Source organism: Lichenostomus cassidix, chromosome 3 (genome assembly GCF_008360975.1).
Source record: "Lichenostomus cassidix isolate B80296 chromosome 3, HeHo_3.0, whole genome shotgun sequence".
Lineage (NCBI taxonomy): Eukaryota > Metazoa > Chordata > Aves > Passeriformes > Meliphagidae > Lichenostomus > Lichenostomus cassidix.
Genome location: NC_139483.1, coordinates 64,267,708 through 64,287,790, shown reverse-complemented (window position 1 = coordinate 64,287,790; position 20,083 = coordinate 64,267,708). Strand labels below are relative to the sequence as shown.

The window sequence follows — 20,083 nt, the reverse complement described above, 5'->3', positions numbered from 1 at the left end:
CGCGGGGCATGCTAGGAAGGCCGGGAGCCGCCGGGAGCACGCAGGCGCGGGCGGCGGTGCGGGGCTGGCGTCGCGGTGCGGGCGGCCCATGGCCGTGGGCGGCGGGCCGCGATGACCGACTACAGCGAGGAGCAGCGCAACGAGCTGGAGGCGCTGGAGTCCATCTACCCGGACTCGTTCACGGGTGCGGGCCGCGCCGGGGCCGCGCTCGCCGCCGGCTGGGGGGGAGGAGCGGGAGGCCTGCCGCGGGTCCCGCGGGGTTCCGACCGCGCCGCTCGGGTTGGGCTCCGGGGTGTTGGTTCGCTTTCCCCAGCCGGGAAACGCAAAGCGCTTGATGGCCCTTGTGGCCGGCTCCGTGGGCGCTGCCTTGCCGCGTTAGGCGCCGAGGCACAGCAGCCCGGCGTGGGCTCTCGGTGCCGTGTGGCAGTCCGGGGATGTGCTGGAAGGATGCTCTCCGGAGAAGCCTTTCAAAACATGCGGCCCTAGGTGGGAATCGCGGCATCGGCTTGTGTGCTGATCAGGTTTCCTTTCCGGTAACAAGCTTGTCGCGGCCGTGAGGATGTTTTGGGGTACTTAAAGGTGCCGTTTCCTCCCTAAATGTATTGCCAATACCTGCCTTATTCCATTGCAGGTGGAAAAAAGGCAAGCTTTAATTCCCTAGTGCTGCATGTTATATTGCTGAAAGTTTCATACTGTGAATGCATCGGTTCATCAGTTTTTCTGGATTTTCAGTTTATCATCAAAATACCAAGAGTATCTGCCGTGCCGGCTAATCCAACATGATTTATGGCATTCGGTATCTAAAGAATATTAATAGTGGAAAAACCGCAGGCATGTTTACTTCCTGCGAAATATCTACTCTGTCTAGAGTTCCACAGCATCTTTCTTACTTAGCAGTAACTTCACCACACAGACATTTTCCCAGTACAATCGCCCATTGCTTCAATCTGAAAATCTTTTTAGGTCTTCAGTTTTATGTTAAAGATCACTTAAAGGTATATTAATTGATCTCTGGTAGGTGGGGATGCTGAATGTCTGATTCTGATATGGAAGTAATATTCTTTCCTACAGCCTCTACTCTGATGCTTGCTCAGACTTACTGTTCACTCATGTAATGCTCTTATGCCCAAGAGGAGAGAGGGGAATAAAGGCAGGAGTAGTACATTATCAGTTAGGCAAAATTTGAGAGCATGAACATTAATTTGGGCATGGGTTATAACAGTGATGCAGAGTAGTCTGTATGTGAGGATATGTTCTGCAACCCACAGTTGTGCAGTGAGTTTTTTAGCCTGTGAAACACAGGTCCATAGCTCTTGCCATGTTGTGTTGTCTGTAGGAGCTGCGTGTTGTCTGTCCTCTAGCTGCCAAATTCACACACTTTCATTCTAGTACATTGCTTGGATAGTAGCATTTCTTACATTAAGCTGTCCTAAATATAGGTGCAGGCATACTGTAAAAATAGTCCAGGGTCAAGAGTGCACTGGATGCTCATCAGACACATCTAGCGTGGTGAAGCAAATTAACTTTGGTAGCTTCCTGCACACACTCAGTGCACTACCAGAAGTCATGTGATTTGTTTTGCCCTTTTTGTAACAGTGAAACCTACAGAATAGAAAGTTTTCCAAAAGTGAAACTTTTTCGTATCGTTTGATGATGTGTGGTCTCATTCAAAGAGCACTCTATGCATCACATCATATGGGAAATAGCTGTTAATTAAAAGGTCTTAGTAAGTTTAAAAGGCCCTTAACACTGTATCAAGAGCTTACTTTCTTCATTAGTCCTTGAGAAGTTCAGTTTTAGTGATGTGAAGAAGTAATTGTCTGATTTAAGGACTCTCCCTGACTTGTTTTTTTTTCCTTTGAACAGTATTGTCAGAAAATCCAACAACTTTCACGATCACTGTGACGTCTGAAGCTGGAGAAAATGATGAAAGTAAGTTGGTCATGTCTTACTCAGAAACTCGTCCTATATATGTTTAAGCCTAATTCTATCACCAACAGCTATGTATACCTCCACTTAAGTCCTTGTAGGGGCCTGATACAGCAAACATTCTTTAGCAAATACAGTTCAAGGATTTGGATGATCCTTGTTCAGTTTGCAGAAACATTATGCTCTCTCACTGTAAAACTGCTTTCTACTGACTCTCAAAGGCTTTGTAGCATAGCTTCAAAAAGTATGGGTTGTTATCATCCTTGCAGTGGCTTACATGTTGTGAGGGGATTTTTTTCTAGCAACTGTATATGCCAGCCACGTGGGAGAGCTGAGTCTGTGTGCAGTGAATATGAAGCCCTTGAGGAGCAGTTCCAGAGCAGAAGGCTGTGGGTCCCAAGTCCTTGTGTATTTGTTAGGTACCAACACTTGCGTGGGCATGTTGTAAGTAAGCCTTGCTCCAAGAAAGTTTGAAAGCTACTATTCTGGATACTATAGCAGAAGGAACAAACTGGTGCTGTCTTGTTTAGTTTTAAAGAAGCAAGTCCTGCTTAGAGCAGGTGTCTGTGTTGGAGAGACTTCTGTGCTGCCAAGAACTGTGAGTCTGGAACTAAAAGAAAGCTTCTCCCTGGTATTCTGGGAGGACTTGTAAAAGGAACTTGATTGTCTTTTACTTTGTTTCCAGGTTACCCTGGCTCTGGGCAGTTTAAGATTGAATGCGTTTTTCTTAGGAAGTTCTCTGCTTAATAAGTTCCACTGAACATAGTGTTTTTGTCGCAAGATTTATGTGGAGCCCTGGAACCCAACACAGAGGCTGATACTCCAACCAGGCACACAGAATTTGAAGTGTTAATATGCAGAGATTTTTCTCTAGTTCTGTTAGTTAGGATGTTGCCATTTTCCAGCTTTGAGTAGAATATGAGGGGGAAGAGGTTACTGCTCTATCATCACACCACAGAAGGTTTTCCAGTCTTCCTAAAGACCTTTCAGACATGTGTAGGTTGTAATAGTTTGTGCAAGTGTAAACCTTCTCATCTTAATTTCTTTGAACTCGTGGGTTATGTTTAAATCTGTTCATATTGTTTTAACATCTGTGTATGAAGACTGTTCCTTAGAAGCAAGAATATATCTTATTTTATAATCTTTAGGCTGTTGATGCAGTAGAACAATATACAGTTACCCAGAGTTATCACTATAAAAATATGTGCATTTTTATTTTGTAGCTGTCCAAACAACCCTTAAATTTACCTATAGAGAAAAATACCCTGATGAAACTCCACTGTATGAAATTGTCTCACAGGAGAATCTCGATGATAATGATGTCACAGACATAATAAAACTGCTAGAGCAGCAGGTAAGGAAAATGGAATATCTTGCTGCAGCTTGATTCCTCTTCACCCTTTGGCTGGAATTTCTTTCTCAAATCAGTTTTCTGAGGTGTCTGCTACTGATCTGAAACCTATTCTATACCGCAGGGATTGACTTTGAGGTTTGATTTTGGTGAATGACTTATTGAGGTAAATTATGTTAATGAGGTGAGATACAGGGCTAATCCAGTATGTGCAATAACGTAGAATAATGAAATGGAAGTGCCCTAGGGCTTCCCCTCTTTTGCAGTTCCAGTTTAAGGTGAATTTGTTTAACTGTGTATATAGTATTTGTGGAAATAAGCCACCTCGGTTTTATTTGGAAATACTAAAAAGTGCCACATTGATTCTTGACTCTCTTTAGTAATGTAACAGTTTGAGGGGTGGGGTGGATCTCATCAACCTTTGGGTTCAGTGAGACTGCGTTGTGAAGGATACACTTCCTTGGTTTCAGGATTTCCTGACAAGTCCTCACTGCCCAAAAATTACCATAATATGTTCAGTGGGCATTTTTTCATTTTCGTTTACTTCATATAACCTTCCTTCTATCAGCTGATGATTTTTTTGTTTTCCTGGGAAACTGTCTCACTTCAAAGGAGCATATAATAAGATTAACGAATAAACTGTTTCAGGAGAAGAAAGGTGCTGAGTGACTTGTCTCTTATGATTTATGGTATTCAAATTTTAGAGTTGTTATTCTACTGTAGGTTTTGTTTTATTCATGAAAAAGCCTTTCAGAAGATGTCTATAATATGTTGATAACCTGAACAAAGATGTTCATATTTATGTTTTGCTGCACACCCATTTGGGGGATAACTAACTGGATTAACTGGCCAGTTGAATTTGAATTTTGCAGCAAGCTTTTCATACTGGTGCAGAATGTGTCAGTTTTGCCCTCTGTAGTTGTACTGCATCCTGCTTTCTAAACATATTTATGCATTCAGTTCTGAAGGTTTGAGGTTCTTGTGTTTGAAGTTGCCTTTTTTGTGTTGTAGGCAGAAGAAAATTTAGGAATGGTAATGATCTTCACGCTAGTCTCAGCGGTACAGGAAAAATTAAATGAAATAGTAGATCAAATAAAAACACGAAGAGAAGAGGAGAAGAAACAGAAAGAAAGAGAAGCAGAAGAAGAAGAGAAAGTATGTAAAATAATGTTTTCAACCAAAAAGACATTCAGCTTCTTTAAAATTCATTGGTTTGATGCAGGAGCAGTTCTCAGTTGCAATAGGAAAGGAACAGCTATCCCAAAAAAACATAAGAATGTGTTCTTTGTATTTTCTCAGGATTAGGATTAATTTCTCTGAATACTTCACAGCAAGCAGTGCTTCTGGAGTGTTGTAATTTAAATAAGAGAATGCTCATTTTTACCTGTAGCTTTCCAAGTCGTTTGCAGCCTTGTTTTTTGTTCTTTCAGCAACGTTTTCATGGCACTCCTGTTACCATTGAGAATTTCCTTAATTGGAAAGCCAAGTTTGATGCAGAGCTCCTAGAAATAAAAAGGAAAAAGATGAAAGAAGAAGAGCAAGCAGGCAAAAATAAGCTAAGTGGTATGTTTAGCACTGGTTCTGAAGTTTCTGCAATGGTAACAGACTATAGTCTAAAAGTAATTTTTACACAGATGATAGATTTTGGCATCTGGCTCCATACTCTGCATGCCTTAGCTTTGAACTGCTTCTCCTGTGATACTGGATCTACTTTTTAACCTGATTACCTGAAAAAACATGACCAGTGTGATCATGCTGTATCACTGTTCTGTTTTCTCCTCACTTCTGAAGGCTTTTGAAACTTTTGGTTAGTTTTGATTAAATTTGACAGAGATGGAAATTTTAATGGTACTAAGTTTCATAAAAAGCTGTACAGGACAGGGGACATGCTCGATTCCTCTCTGAAGGGTCTGCATTTGGGAATCTGCAAAGATGAGATAACAGAAATCAGGCTTCTAGTTTTTCTGTTCTTGAAAGTACTGTTAGTATGTGGTGTCTGTTTTCCTCTATACAAATGTAGTTTGTAGAAGCTTCCCTTTACAAAAGCAAAACCAGGCTTATTCTTGGGTGTCATTAGTGTAATTTCAATATTACCATGGACACCAACCACTCTTATTTGTGGAAGCTTGCATAAGCACTGCAAATGTAGATGGAAGACAGGTGATTTATGTGGAAAGAGTCCTGAGCTCTTCTTCCTGTCCCTCCCAGTCAGAAAGGCTTCAGTTTGTCTCCCATGATGTTGCCTTCACAGCTCTGTGTGTGTGTGTAGGAGCTGGTGATTTGTGAATAGATCCGAGTTGCTTTTTGAATGGGAGAATATGTGGGAAAACGTGGAGGAGTCAGCTCATTTCCTTTGCAGTTCCCACAGAGAATTTCCTGTGGAATGCAAGATGAAGACTAAAGTGATAAGGGCTGAATACAAGCTATGGGGTATAGATTTTTCTGCCCCCCATTATAAAAGTCTTAATAACATTAAAGACACTATTAAGAAACAGTGATCCATTTCACATGTAAGAGGAGGAGACTTGTTGTCATGGATGAATAGTCAAAAAAAAATAGCCCAGAATGGGGAGCTTACAGAAATGAGCAGTTTAACCAAAAAAAAAAAAAAAAAAAAAATGCTAGAATTGGTTGATTTGAAAAGACTAAAATACGTGTGCTGACTACTGTTGCTTTATGTTGATAGTTGTTTCAGAACTGTACGTGTTTATATATAATTTTTTATTTATTTCTAGGTAAACAGCTGTTTGAAATGGATCACAACCTTGACACCTCTGACATCCAGTTCTTGGAGGAAGGTAAATTTCTATTTGATTCCACAACTGAAAGGCAGTGGCTTAAAATAGGTCAAAAATCCTAAGCAAAATCTGTACTATATTTCTGACTTAACATCTTACATCAGAATCCCTTTTACATTGGAAGAACTTCCTGAGAAGTACTGTTTAGCAAAGTGAAGTGATTTTAACTTTTCTCAAAAACAAAATCTTTTCAAGATGATAAGATGTATTTATTTGCAGCCTTGTTCTTGAGCTTATCTTATTTCCATTGCTTCTATTCAAATGATTGGACTAGGAGCAAAACCAAAACAAATAAAAGCAAAAACAAAACACCCGAATCCAACCCTGATTTTGTTTTCCTTTTTTTACTAATAGCCAGCCTTCTAATCCCTGATTTCAAGCACAGGTCTTGAAGTTCTGTCTCCCTCTCTCTGAACCTCAACACCGATAGTAAATATCCTGCAGGTCAAAACAAATGCTACTTGTTTTTCTGCAACCCAGTTCTTCTTTAGGGTTTGTGCAGATGTGCCTGTTACCTCACCTAAAATATTGACCTGGTGTCAGATAAAAATTTGGTAAACCTGTGCCAGAAAAATGGTAAACTTGGAAAATCTGTTGGAGATAAAGCAGATAAAACTACTCACAGTAACATACCTGTTCAATCTGATGTACTGCTTCTAGTTTAAAATACCTGATTTTTGAGGTGAGACAGTTCTTTAATGTAGGTGCATTATCTACTGGAATTACAAAACACAGGCAGAAGAGAGTCAAGATTCTTCTCTGCTAGTAACAATTAAAAAAAATGTTTATGAATGTCAGTATAAACTTGACATGGTAGTAATGGGGAAGCTTAGTTTCTTTTAGTTTTTCAGGGAATAATTTAACCTTGTCTTCCTCCAAAATACCTAAAGTGAAGATGCTTTGTTGATGGCATATTTGGCTGCCTCAAGGGAGTAATGGACCTCTACCTGGGGTCTGTGTCCGGATGATTTGGGATTACTTCATTAATTTGTAATCCTGCTGCCACTGGTGATTAAAAACTCCCATTTATATTGCTTTTTGCATTCTATCATAGGTGCCACAGGTTACTAGCTCTATTTTAATATTACAGTAGCGTGTACTGCTAATTTTCAGAGGATAATGGCATTATCTTGTAAAGGTGCTTTCAAATCCAGTGAAATAATAGCACCTTTAAGTGGTGGCCAGAAGATGTCACTGTTGATACATAAAAATAGAGTCCTCAAGTTTTATTCTTAGGTCAACAGTGTTTCTTTCAGAAAAAAAATGTGAAAGTAGGCAAAGCTTCATCTTGCTTGTAAAATTTAAATCTGAAAGCAGATGTTATGTATGTTTGGCATATGGTGTATAAGGAATTTTTTATGAACCCTGTGCATTTATGTCACTAGGATAGTAGTGGTTATTCCAGCTGTGAGGTCCTGAGCTCCTACTTTGACAGTCCTGGGGAGAAAGGATCTCTGCTTATGGCAAATGTAAATGTTAATTTGATGCTCCCAACGAATTCTGACGTCCTGCATGACGTTTCTCTTGGTGGGTTTTGATACAAGGAAAAAAACCCCTCACTTTAACTGTAAAAAGATAAAATGTGGCATTTACTTTTCCATGTGTATATAATGTGTAAAAAGCCAAGTTAGCAGCTACCTACATTGACAAACTAATATGAAAAAGTCTTGTGTGTTTTATTGTTGTTGCTGTTTCTCTTCTTGCTTGAAAATGAATTATTTTTTCTGTTCCTTACAGCTGGAAACAATGTGGAGGTTGATGAATCTTTATTCCAAGAAATGGATGATTTAGAGTTGGAGGATGAAGAGGATGACCCTGACTACAACCCTGTTAATTTAGATAGTGATTAGACTTATTTGAGCTGATTCTGTCATCAGTATGGACATCTGTAAGAGAGAGGGGCAGGCAGGAAAGCCACAGCATCTGTGGTTTTAGTAATGTGTATTGTTTTTCTTAATTTTTTTTTTCCAAAGAAAAAAACCAAAATATTTTAAATCCAGGAGAATGATCTTCTGATGAATTTCACTATAAATACATTTACTTTAATATTTCAAATGAAAATTTTGAGAAATACTGATCTGTCTGAAAATACTTTTCTATTTTCTCTAATTTTTTTCCTTCCCACTTCTGTAATTGTCATTTGAAGAGATGTGGCAGCAAGCAAGATGGAAAGATGTTACAGCAAGCACTAAACATACCTGTATCTGAATGCTGAGCAGCTGTTCTGCTGTCTTCCACCTGGGATAAACATGGGCAGCTTTGGTGAATAAAAGGGATCACATACTATGCAGGGGTTTTTTTGTTTTTTGTTTGTTTCTTCCTCCTGTGGAATTTTTTAATAATTCATGTCAGTTCTGCTGCCCCAATTTATCAGCTGTAGATAGACAGCACTAGTCACGTTTGTTGTATAGCCTTATTGAAGTTTAATGGGAACTAATTTGCATACAATTAGAGTAAAATTTTTTGCCATATTCATAAGTAATATTTTCAAAATGGCAAGTTCAAGTCAGTAGGGAGCAAAATCAGAATGTTAAGTCCTCTTGAAGTTTGGTTGATTTGTACAGAGAGGGTTTGGGTTTTTTTTGAATGTGTGCATCAATGAACTTCTATGAAAAATCAAAACCTACCCTAGGAAGATGAATTTGCTTTTGGCAGCAGACTGTGTCAAAACACTATGAGTGGAGTGCAGATGACAGCACCAGGATTTATAGAGTACTTTATAGGTTTGAATGTAACTGGTGTAGTTTTAGAAGCATCTTGTTGGCAGCCTGTGAAGGTTAGCACAGAATGCAGTAAAGCTACACATCAACTTGGGGATGTTTCCCATCCTGCAGAGTTGCTTCTGGAGCTAACAGATGTTAGACTCCTCCCTTACCACCTTCAAAAAGCCCCAAACACTGCAAGAACTGCGGTGTTTAAACATGCCGTGTTTGAAACTGCAGCGCTAGAAGGATGATGGTGTCAAAAGACAGCTTTCCAAACAGAGAGACAAGCACCTCAATGATTAAACACTGTGTGCTGAATTTTAAACACTGTTAGTAGACTGCCTTAACTGTGCCAGCTTCAGTCTTTGAAGAGGGTTGCACTAAAGTATCACATTGCTTAGAGGAATAATAAATTTATGAATTTTAGTATTTGAAAATTCCATATTCAATTTGAGAAGTTTAATTATTGAAATAATTTAATGGTATATAAGATTCTTTGCTTTTATCGCTCAAGAACATCTGTTTAGGATGAACTCCTTTAACCTGTTTTTTTTTTATTCAAGGTGAATGAATTTCTAGTAGATAGGAGTAAGTGTTCAAGTACCCTGTAAATACTTTTATAAATTAACCATGTGCCTTTGTTCCTACTGTCCTCCCTTTGATCTTTTTAATTTTGGCTACTAAGAACTCTAGATAAGCATCTAGGTCTCAATAACATTGTATGTTTCAAAGCAATAAGCAGGATCTGTGCTCCAGCAGTTACCAAATACATTTTAAGAATTGTGAGCTAATGTGATATTAGATCTTGTCTTTTCCAAAGATACGGTTGGATTGAAAGCTTCATAGTTACTACATACATCTTCCTGTTTAATTGCTAGGATGCTTTAAAATGCTCTTCAGTACTGAACTTAATTTATTTCTGGTATGTCTCAGTTCAGCTGCATAAACCCCCATTTAATTTTTAGGGCTGCTTTCCATTTTCAGCTATGTATGTTTAAAACTGTTTTTTTAAATAAAAGCAGTGAAATTGGATCTCTTTAAATTTGGACTGAATCCAAGAATGCTGTGTAATCTGTGAAAATGTGGTAATCAGAAAGTTTTCCAAGTGGATCGCTGACAAGTCATCTACATATGAAAGTTTCTCATGAATTATATTTCTAGAATGATGAAATTTTCTAGTCTGTTTTCACACTAACATATTTATTGGTTTTCATGCAGAGAATGTATAGCTTAAAAATGTTAAAATTATGTAAAACAAGTTTAAATGTGAAAATGTGTTTTTGCTGTTATATTTCAAAGCAGAGGAAATAATAAGGGTTGAAGTGACAAAAAAAAATTTGCATCAAGTCTGTTCCTCCAGGTCTTGGAAGAAGTTTTAGTGACTCAGTCTGAACTGCAGATTTGTTTAGCTTTGTTAGCAATTAACATCTGTGAAATAAAAGGGAATTTGACTGAGAGTAAGCTTGGCTCTGTGTGTGTGTTAGTTTGCTGAAGTGAATGGAGAGGGATTTTTTGGTGGAAAAAGTTTATGTGGGATATTTAAATTTGCTTGTGTACTTTGGATTAGATTGAAAAATAATTCTTATTCATTAAATAAAATCCCATTCACAAACTTAAACAGAATTACAGTAATTTAAAATCCTAGTGCTGACAACGCATCTTGTATATTGTTTTTAACTGCCTCAGTCCAAAGCATGCCCTTAATACCTGGAGGGAGGAATTCGTGAGTTGCAACACTGCCCTACGACAGAGCAAATCTACTTTTGAACTGAAGGCTGTGTGTTTTACATAGTTGGTGCCAGAGCCCTGTTAAAATTCAGAGGATGGTGCCTACCACATCAAGATGCTGCAGGAGTACAATCTCAAGCATGCTGCAAAGCCTAGGATTTTGCATCCAAATTATGATTGCATTATTGGCATCTCTCCTTCCATCTATTTGACATGCATCACAGATGGCCAAGATGGGAGCTGATAGTCCCTCAATTCCCAGGAGCTCTCCCTAGACTGAGCCCCTCTGGTGTCCTAAGTATTTAAACCTTCCACAGCTTACAGGCCACTTCTACATACCTACTGAAATGAATGCATTTTCATAACTTTGTTTTTTGTTAAACTTCACACATATTTCAGAAAAATCAGTGATTTATGTCACAGAAAAATCATGACTTCCAAAAATGGCAAGTTTTGGCAAAGCATATTAAACATGAGAGAAACAGGTTACTGGTTAGGCTCTTACACCTCTATCTACATGTCAACAGAGAAGAGAAACTAATGAAAGGGATGTGTCTCAGCTCCAGTTACAATAACTGGATGCCATGGCATGTTACAGCTGCTAAAGCAAAGACATCCTGGGCTACATGCAAGGCACTCAACCATCCCTCCCAGCCAGGGCTCTTGCCTTCAACCAGAGCAGCATGTCCTAGGTACAGTGAAGTGCCTCAAACACCCAAGGTACTTGTTTCAGCAAACAGCTCCAGTCTCTTAAATGGCATTAACCCTGCACAACAGGGTCCCTAGTCAAAAGGCAATCCAAATGCAGGGATATACATTATAAAACATACAAAAAAGTAGAAATTTTTTTAAAAGGGTGAAGTGAAGATAGAATTAACACTTTTAAAAAAATATTAATTTTATTCATTCATGGTACAAAAGGAATATTTTCTTCCTCTACCCCGAAGGAGTGTCTTGCACAGCACTTAAAAGCACACACGCTACATACTCTATGTTGGACACCTCTTTCTTAAGCCCTCTTAGCTAATGCCAACACTTGATCCACCTTCTAAGCACATGTGTTCATGTTCAAAGAAGATGTAGACATCTAGAGAAGCCAGCTAACTGAAAATAAGTTCACTAGTAAACTAATCCCTGGTGGAACAGACTGAACCATGAAGAAATAGAGGACTGGTCAGAGCGGCAGCATAAACACCTTTACAGAGGTAAACCATGACCAGGAAGTCCAATTAAGTAGCTCCATAGTATCTTACATGTGGAATTTGCTACAAGACGTTAGGTCTTGTTAATTCAAGCAACTAAGAAAATAACACATTTTTTAGTCAAGACAAGGACTGCAATACTTCAGTTACAATTGTATCAGGATAATTGTGTCAGAGTAAAACTGAACACAAAAACAGGTTTACTCCAGTGTTGTGCTTCCCCAGAGCTCTCAAGCATTTATGGAGACAGTTTAAGTCTAAAAATTGTTGAGTCTGTGGTCCAAAAGTTTAATGTTTGGCACCCAGCAAGTTCCAGAAGCAGCTTACGAAGGTATCTTTTAAGGAATCTTCTCTGATGTTAAGACCTGAGAAGCACGGCAGCGAGCCTAAAAATAGGTAGGGAGAGGAAAAGAAAATACTTCAATGAACAAAACCAGCACTTTAAAGAGCTCCTTCCAAATTAGTAGTTTAATAACCTTAACAAGTATAAGGGTTGAAATGTAATCATCTTTAATTAAGATTATTACATTTCATCTTAATTAAATGGGAGCTTTTAAGACAACACTCTCAACAACTGATATTTTTAAATATAAATCAAATCTTTGAAAAGAAGGAAAAAAAATAGTGGCAAACCAAAAACAGACGAACACACCCTGCCCCTGCCAAATCCCAAAAAAGCACTTTTTTTCACTGTATCTTGAATTTTAAAGCTTTTTCCACTCAGAAGAGTGGACAGCCATGTTTCACTGATATTTCTGACATGTTCAGGGCCAGAAAACACTTAAGACAACACCTCATTTTAACATACACATGTTAAATACAGCCAAGCAAGTGATTCATTAGCCAGTTATTTCATAGTTTAAATAAAAGTCTGTCCTGAAGCTTGACTATGCTGAACAGTGCTGATAAGACACCACAGATTTGGAATATGGGCCTGCTGAATCAATTTGTCAGTGTAGGAAAGAAAAAGCTTAAGAAACAAAAACCACATCTGGCAATCAGCTGAAAACTTTTAAGGTCTTAAAACACCCCAAGTAAAACACACAGATAGGATTTATAAAAATTTCAACAGCTCAAACCTCTGAACGTAATTTTCCACTATGAGTGTTTGTAAGTAACTTACATGCTCACAGTGAGTTTAGGAGAAAACATTGTAAGAAAATGAGAAGTTCAAAAAAGCCTAATTTACATCTGCTAACAGCTGAAAGCTTCATACAAGACTTAGAAGTTGTCAGTTGCATCAAGGTGGCATCCATTTATATGCAAAATGTTTTTGCTTTTGATATCCAGGGATTATATAAGCAGAAATCAGGAGAGAAAAAGAACAAGGAAAGTGAAGAGAGATGCAAAAAACCCACCATGTAACCATATATGCACATGCATTTAAAGAAGAGATGCAGATGGTCTTAAATTTTCACAAACAGAAACTATTTTCTGAGATACTTACAGCTTTCTCTTCCAAAGACAGCACCCCATCTACAGCCACTATCTGGTATTGCTTTTCTTTTAGGCTACCCACAAATTTCCGAAGTAGTTTGACAGCAGCTCCATCACTGTTTTGTTTCAGCAGTTTCTGCATTTCTTGGGAAGAACATCCCGGATCAAACAGTAGCAAACATAAGCTTTTGTTCTTCTTCTCTTCTATTCCAACAACAGTGCGACTATGACCTAATATCAAAACAGAGTTTCAGTAGGTTAAAAACACATAAATCCCATTTACTTCCCTGTCACATACAGCTGATTTTCAGATCAAGGAAGGCATTTCATGAAATTTAAGAAGATAGTTATAAGTAAAGAGTACATGTCAAAAACTTGAGATACCAATCACATGCAGCTCTTCCATCCAACAGAAGTACAAACTTTAATGTTGCCCTTACTAAATGAGAAAATTACGGGAAATAAAGTTGTGCCTTCACTTCAATGAGAACTCAAAAATGCTGCTCTGAACTGCAGTACATATAAAGAGAGACAGAATAGTAAGAAATCAGCATATTGTGACACTGACCTTGATGTTGCAAGTAGATAGGTGGTTTGGAAGTACACACCACCTTTGCACCACCTTCACTATCTGCAGAATAGTAACGCAAAATCCACTCAAACAAACGAGGGTGTGTACCCATAGGGCCAGTGGGTTTGTGAAAGTCAATGATTTGGCACCTACAAAACATTGAGAATGAAAACAGCAATAAAATTTCAAGCAGCTTGTTTGAATTTTTCACTGCTCGGTCCCTTCCTCCTGTACCAAGTGATCCTTACCACTTTTTTCTTTTTTTAAATACAGGAATAGGGGACACATAATTACACAGCAATACAACATGTCCCAAACAGGAAAATTTATTACACAACAAAAAGTGCTCTACTCTGTTCAGTCTAGTAAGATGTTGTGAAGTTGCAAAAATTAATGTTACATTTTTTGTATGTGACACACAAACACTAGAGAATCCAATTAAAAGTCATAGAAAACAGCTGAAATTCAGATTCTTCCTGAGAAGAAACTTTTAGAGAAATGAAGTTTTTTTTACACAATGTTTAAATTTATGCATATGTGGCATAATTCTGCATCAAGTCTCAATGATCTAAGTACTTATTCAGATTATGTACCTCCTATAACTAGTTATATGTACCTATAAATAGTTACACAGTTCATGCTGCATTAAATCAGATCTGGTTTTATATTGGTTAAATCTAGTCACTAAGGTGGCTTTGTCATCACACAGCTGGGAATCCTAATCTTTATAGGTTAAATCAGCACGTCAAATCACTTAAAAATAACAACAACAAAAAGCAATATTTACTTTATCCTGAGACTGGTTAACAGTGAATAAATTTCACATGCTCCTATCCATGCTTTGGAACCATGTAATCTGTTGTTGAAGTGAGATGCCCCATGAGGATCAAAACCTTCTCTCCAGGCATCTTCAATCATGGACTGAATCTTTGGTATACTAGGAATTAGTGTAGTATCTGGAACAGAAAAGCTTTTCAATTGTTGTTACAGTGATTGAAATAGTCTATTAATTAAAAATATTCAGTTTTTTTATAAAAGGCAGTTGATGTTACAAAGATGTACCAAAAAAACTAAAGGTAAAACTTCAACCACATCATGTCTTGCCAGTATTCACCTCTGACTCTCTCACAGTAAGTTCCAGTGGTATAACAATCATTTAATAGGTATCATTGACCTTGTAAGACTTGCTGTGTAAATGAAAATGCAAAACATCAGTCAGCAGGTTGTCATCCAAGGTACGTGGAACAAACAGCATTTTGTTTAATACCTCTCAAGCAATCATTGTAGAAGCTGTTTTGCAACAGCGAGGAAAGGAGCATTTGGAAATTCCTGTAACCACAACCCCAGCCTCTGTCGCCCAAAGATGAGTGGAAGTGATCTACTCCTGCTGAAAGCCATACACGCCTCACATCTTTGTTCTCATTCTGATAGTACTTGCATAATGCTTCAATGACTCCTAAAAGAAGACAAAATATAAAGTTTATCTCTAAAATGAACTACAAGACTTACCAGAAGATTCCTTCCCCAACTTGGAACAGATACAGATTAATACAATTTATTTTAAAACCTGTAAGTGATCCTATGTTGTATTTAGAACCCAAGTCACAAAACTGCACCTATTTAATTTCAGTGGTCTTTGATGAATTTATGTACTATGAAGCTTCCAAAACTAAATCTCTGTTTTTTCACTGTTGCTATACAATGATTATTTTAAATTGAAAAGCTTGGACTAAATTTTACACTGTGATAGTCACAGGAACTATTACAACAATGTAGAAGAAGTATAAAAGCATGTCACCAACAAAGCATTTCTATGCCCCTGCCACCTCCAGTACAACATTCCCTTGAAAGTATGGCAATACTTATGCATACTATGCAAACCTTTTATTCCCAACTTATTTTTCCTGGAGAAACTGAGGGGAAAAAAAGGAATGGCACAAAACTTGAGAATTACTGTAAATATTTTAAAATAATCCACTTGCAGGATATTTCAAGTTCTCCTTTGTTACATTAAAGAATATGCTTGGGAATGCTCTCTCCAATTCATATATGCAAATATTCAAAGGCCCTTCATTGCCATGCTGTTGTGAAGAGAATTATTCCATAATCACCACAAATTATTTTCTAAGAACCTCTCTGAAATCTAAATCATTACCAAGAATGAAAACTTTAAACATGTTATTCCCACACACTCCTTTTTACAGAAGAAATTTTATTTTACTTGTCAAGAACCAAGAGAATATTTTGTAAACCAGAACCACGAGCAATAGGCTAAAAGACCTCTGAACTGTGGTCTTGGAAAGTAAAGACAAGGGAGCCTTTTGAAAGGGACAGAGAAATACATCTGCTCTGTGTTTTGGCACCAACTATAAAACATTTAAAAGATGTATCAAGTAGATGTCTACTCCTCCCAGTCCTCTCTTGAACTCTGCAATCAGATGAAGACTGTGCTTACTTGCAACCAGCTTATCCAATACAACAACAGAAACACAATACAAAAAGCTGTTGTAAATTTGAACAGCTACACTGGAACCAATGAGTACTAAGTAGTAAAAAAGAATAGAGTCAAGGGCAACCAGTTTGTAATAAAACATTTGCATCTTCTCATAATACTCTATTTGTATCCTTAACCAGACAACTTCATTCCAAAGCAAATAAAAGAAGAAAAACAGTCTTCAGGTAAGAACACAGATTAAAAATACGCCAAACTTTAATTTTCTTGTTAGTTTACAATTATAAAAACACAGATTAATCTAGAAAATAAGGTTTAGAACAAGGACACAACCAAAACTAAACAATGAATTACGTTTTGTTAAAGATTGGTTTGGTCACTACAATCTAGGTCTTAAAAGTATAGTTTTAGTTGTATAATTTCAGCATCTTTACCTGAGGTCTTCGTTTTCCCATCATCAATACCAGAAGCCAAACTTTCCATCATGTCAGCTTTTCTCTTATGATATTCAAAGGGCTGCATCCTTCCTCTATCAACTTCTCTTTCCATATTCTTTAGAAACTGCTGCTTGAAGCCACCAGAATTATCCAAGCCATACTGTCTCTGTTAGGGATGAAATGTGCATGACTTAACTCACATTTTTAAAATTCATCTTTAGTGCATGCAGTTTCTCAAAATAACTATCAGCAACTTTGAAAAATGGTGAGACATAAAAACTTCAGAATTCCAAGTATTTTAGAGCTGAAGGCCAAGATTCATTACTGAATATGAATGTGGGACTAGAAAAGCCACACCTGGAAGAGCAGACACATCCCTCTGCTCCCTCTTGGTGGAGCCATCAGCACAGAGGCAGTCTGGCAAGGAGGTAGTGAGAGTGGGAAGGGAGTTACCAGGGCTCAGAAACAGGAGACAGAGGGAAGCAGGACCTGGAACAGGTGATGGTATTCCAGTAGAGAACAGCCAGGATGCTCAAAGCCTTTGGCACTCTGGCAGGGAACATGCTCCAGGCTGCACTGCAAGGCAGAGCACTAGAGCTGGGTGGAGCACAGGCAGCAGGTGTGCTGGGAGAGCAGAACAGCAAGCACAGGGAGCAGCCAGCCTCATCCTGAGCCAGCACCACTCAAAGCAGTAAAGCCAAGTAGCTCAAGGCTGCCATGCCCAGCACCTCTGCCAGGATCATTGGGGCAAAGAGACTGAATTGGCTTCCAACCCATCCCTGCACTATTACCTCAACACACACTGTGTGACTTGCACAGATCTGACCTGGTAAGGCCATTCCAGGACATCACAATTCCAAGATACTCAGCTTCTAAAGGCACAACTGTTCTTAAGTTTACCATTTAGAAACATTGTACCTGCAGCTTTTTAAATTCTTCCCTCTCTCGCTTCTCTTCTTCTGATCTCCGCCGTTCATGCTCTTCAGTTTGGAGCTGCTGAGCCAATTCCAGATCTCTAATGTTTCCACCTACCCCAGAATAACATTCCAAAGTGAGGAGACTTGGTCAGTAGGTTAGTAATGCTTTGAGGGATCATTTGTTTAAAGATTCCTTTCTAAGCAGACATATGTAAAAACAACTGGCAACTATTTTAGGAGATGCACCCCACATTATTTTGAGCTATTAGCAACGAACACTGAACAGGACTGACTGCATTCACTCCACCAAGACTCAGACTCTTGGCTTGGACAAAGTTTATGCAGTTACTGGAGCAATTACTTGGCAAATAATGCATGTACCTCTGCCACTGAGAAGACAGCTTTTGCTTACTGTGTTTCACTTCTCTGTTAACAAGAGGTCACAGTTCCTTTAATACTACACACTTCTTAGCTTCTAGGACCATTGCCAGCAGTCTCACAAGGAAGTGACAAAAATTTACACAGAACCAAAGAGGGAGCCTGTTAGCCATGCTATAAAATACAATTAATTTTGGAGTTTTTTTAATGCTATGACTAATGAATCAGCAAAGTATTTGCAGAAAAGAACTGAAAAAAAATGAAGTTTTCACAAGCTATAAATTCTCAATTCATCACAGTGGAACATGCCGTTGTAAACTCCAATTATGTGAACCTTCTATAGAGCTACAAAAACAAATATATAATGCTGCTCTAACATTTTTTGCTCTAAGTCTTTCTTTTGGCTAACCTGCAGTTCATTTAGTTAACAACCATGCATACACAAAGATTCCTTTTAGCATGGTAATTAAGTAGAGCACTTGGGCAAGTGATAGGACCTAACTAGGTTAACTACATTACATGTGTCCAGTTCCCTTTAAATACAGAAACATTTGTTTTAAATTTCATGTGAGACTCTATACTACAACATGCAAATATATGCAAATGCTTTCAAGTATTATCAAGCCTGTATCCTTTCACGTACCTTCTGAAAAGTTATGCTCCTCTAAGTGTAAATCCACATGTTCTTCAAGAATCTGGATGTTTGTACAGGTAAGACTACACATAGGGCATTCATATAGCTGTTCACCATCTCCTGTGCCTGAAAAAGAAATGCAGTTTCTTGATTAATACAATTAATGCATACAATCTAAGACATATACACAGCAGTGAAGCTTGTGTTGCCACTGAAATTCCCCAATGAAAGGCAGCAAATTCTAAACAGTTGTTACTCTCTTAACTACTTACTTTGTATCTAAATACACAAATATTTTAAGGCACATTTTCCTTCTTTCAATTAAGTTTTGTCCTATTTAACTTACAGATCACAATTTGCTACGATAATATTTGTATCAAGTAATGCTTAACCTGAAATATCAAACCATTAATAAAAAGATGTGTTCTGCTAACAGAAGAACATTTGCTTGTACAAATTTAACTTTCATGTAATAACACAGCAGTTTGTGGGCTGAAAGAATAAAGTAAAAAGTGCTATCATTATTATTTTTTTAGTCTTTCTGCATCTCATCAAATACATGTTCCTTCTGCAGTTTTAGGATTATTATTCTGAAACATGCTATATACATAAAAACCACAAACACCCTTAATACAGCTATTTTTAAAGCAGAAACTGGCATGCAGGCAACTAAACTATTCAAGCTCTGCATTATCTGCACTCGTGGAAGTAAAATGTTCAGTGCTACAGCCTGGGGGGTGGGGTGGGTGTGTTGTGGAGTTTTTGTTAAGAAAAGCGTTTTAATCACAGATTATACGGGTTGGTTGACTGTACTGGCACATTGTGCACCCTAATAATTATTTATCTATTTAGTCAGTATATATAGCTTGTTACATCACAAATGCAAGCCTTCTAAGGGTACTACTCACTAGCAGAGATACTCCCTTCAAGTTTCTGAAATCCCAACTAGCTACTTTGGCCAGTTAGTCAAAATAAAATTCTGATCACGTCTAAAATAAAATCCAGTATGCAAACACATAATTATTTCCCTTGCTCCAACTTTATCCCCCCGACCCCCGCGGGGAGATCCCTCCATCCCTCCTTCCCTCGCTCGCTCGCTCCGTGCCGCCGCTCACCCGAGCCCGGCGCGCCCAGCAGGTGCCCGTGCCTCGCCCTGACGTGCTCCTCCAGCTGCCGCCCCGCCGCCTCCCCGCAGAACGGGCACTGGGCCGGCGCCTCGGGGCGGCGGCAGCGCGGCGGGCCCTGCTCCGGGTGGGCAGCCTCCGTGTGCCGCCGCAGCTCGTCGCAGCCCGCGGTGCCGGCGGCGCAGAGCGGGCAGCGGGGCGGGCAGCGGGGCTGGCGGCGGCACGGCGACGGGCGCCGCCGGTGCCGCCCTGCCGCCGCCTCGGAGGGCAGCGCCTGGCCGCACACGTCGCACAGCACCATCGCGGCGACACGGACACACGGCCGCTGCCCGCTCGCCGCCTTCCCGCCCGGCGCACCGCCCCGAACCTCACCGCCCTGCCCCGCCCAGCGCGCTCCCCGCAGGGAAGAGCCTTCCGCCG

At 39.1% G+C, this 20,083-nt stretch overlaps 2 protein-coding genes across 3 annotated transcripts; one reads left to right on the top strand and one right to left on the bottom strand.

Annotated features, from left to right (window-relative positions):
- On the top strand, nt 1-10,240 carry RWDD1 (RWD domain containing 1). Its single transcript, XM_085056115.1, has 7 exons — nt 1-184; nt 1,867-1,932; nt 3,153-3,283; nt 4,292-4,435; nt 4,711-4,843; nt 6,016-6,078; nt 7,816-10,240. The coding sequence occupies exons 1-7, from the start codon at nt 112-114 to the stop codon at nt 7,926-7,928; spliced, it is 723 nt and encodes a 240-aa protein (XP_084912241.1). The 5' UTR covers nt 1-111; the 3' UTR covers nt 7,929-10,240.
- A 1,155-nt stretch (nt 10,241-11,395) lies between these two features.
- ZUP1 (zinc finger containing ubiquitin peptidase 1) lies at nt 11,396-20,021 on the bottom strand. 2 transcript variants are annotated; one of them, XM_085056113.1, is made up of 9 exons: nt 19,655-20,021; nt 18,549-18,665; nt 17,529-17,638; nt 16,608-16,776; nt 14,989-15,177; nt 14,509-14,677; nt 13,719-13,870; nt 13,161-13,381; nt 11,396-12,099 (listed from the first exon to the last, which is right to left on the bottom strand). In XM_085056113.1, the coding sequence occupies exons 1-9, from the start codon at nt 19,962-19,964 to the stop codon at nt 12,052-12,054; spliced, it is 1,485 nt and encodes a 494-aa protein (XP_084912239.1). In that variant the 5' UTR covers nt 19,965-20,021; the 3' UTR covers nt 11,396-12,051. The 2 variants fall into 2 exon arrangements, with proteins under 2 accessions (XP_084912239.1, XP_084912240.1); XM_085056114.1 differs by lacking the exon at nt 19,655-20,021 and adding an exon at nt 19,554-19,590 and having other exon boundaries at nt 18,549-18,659.
- Between the last annotated feature and the right edge of the window lie 62 nt (nt 20,022-20,083).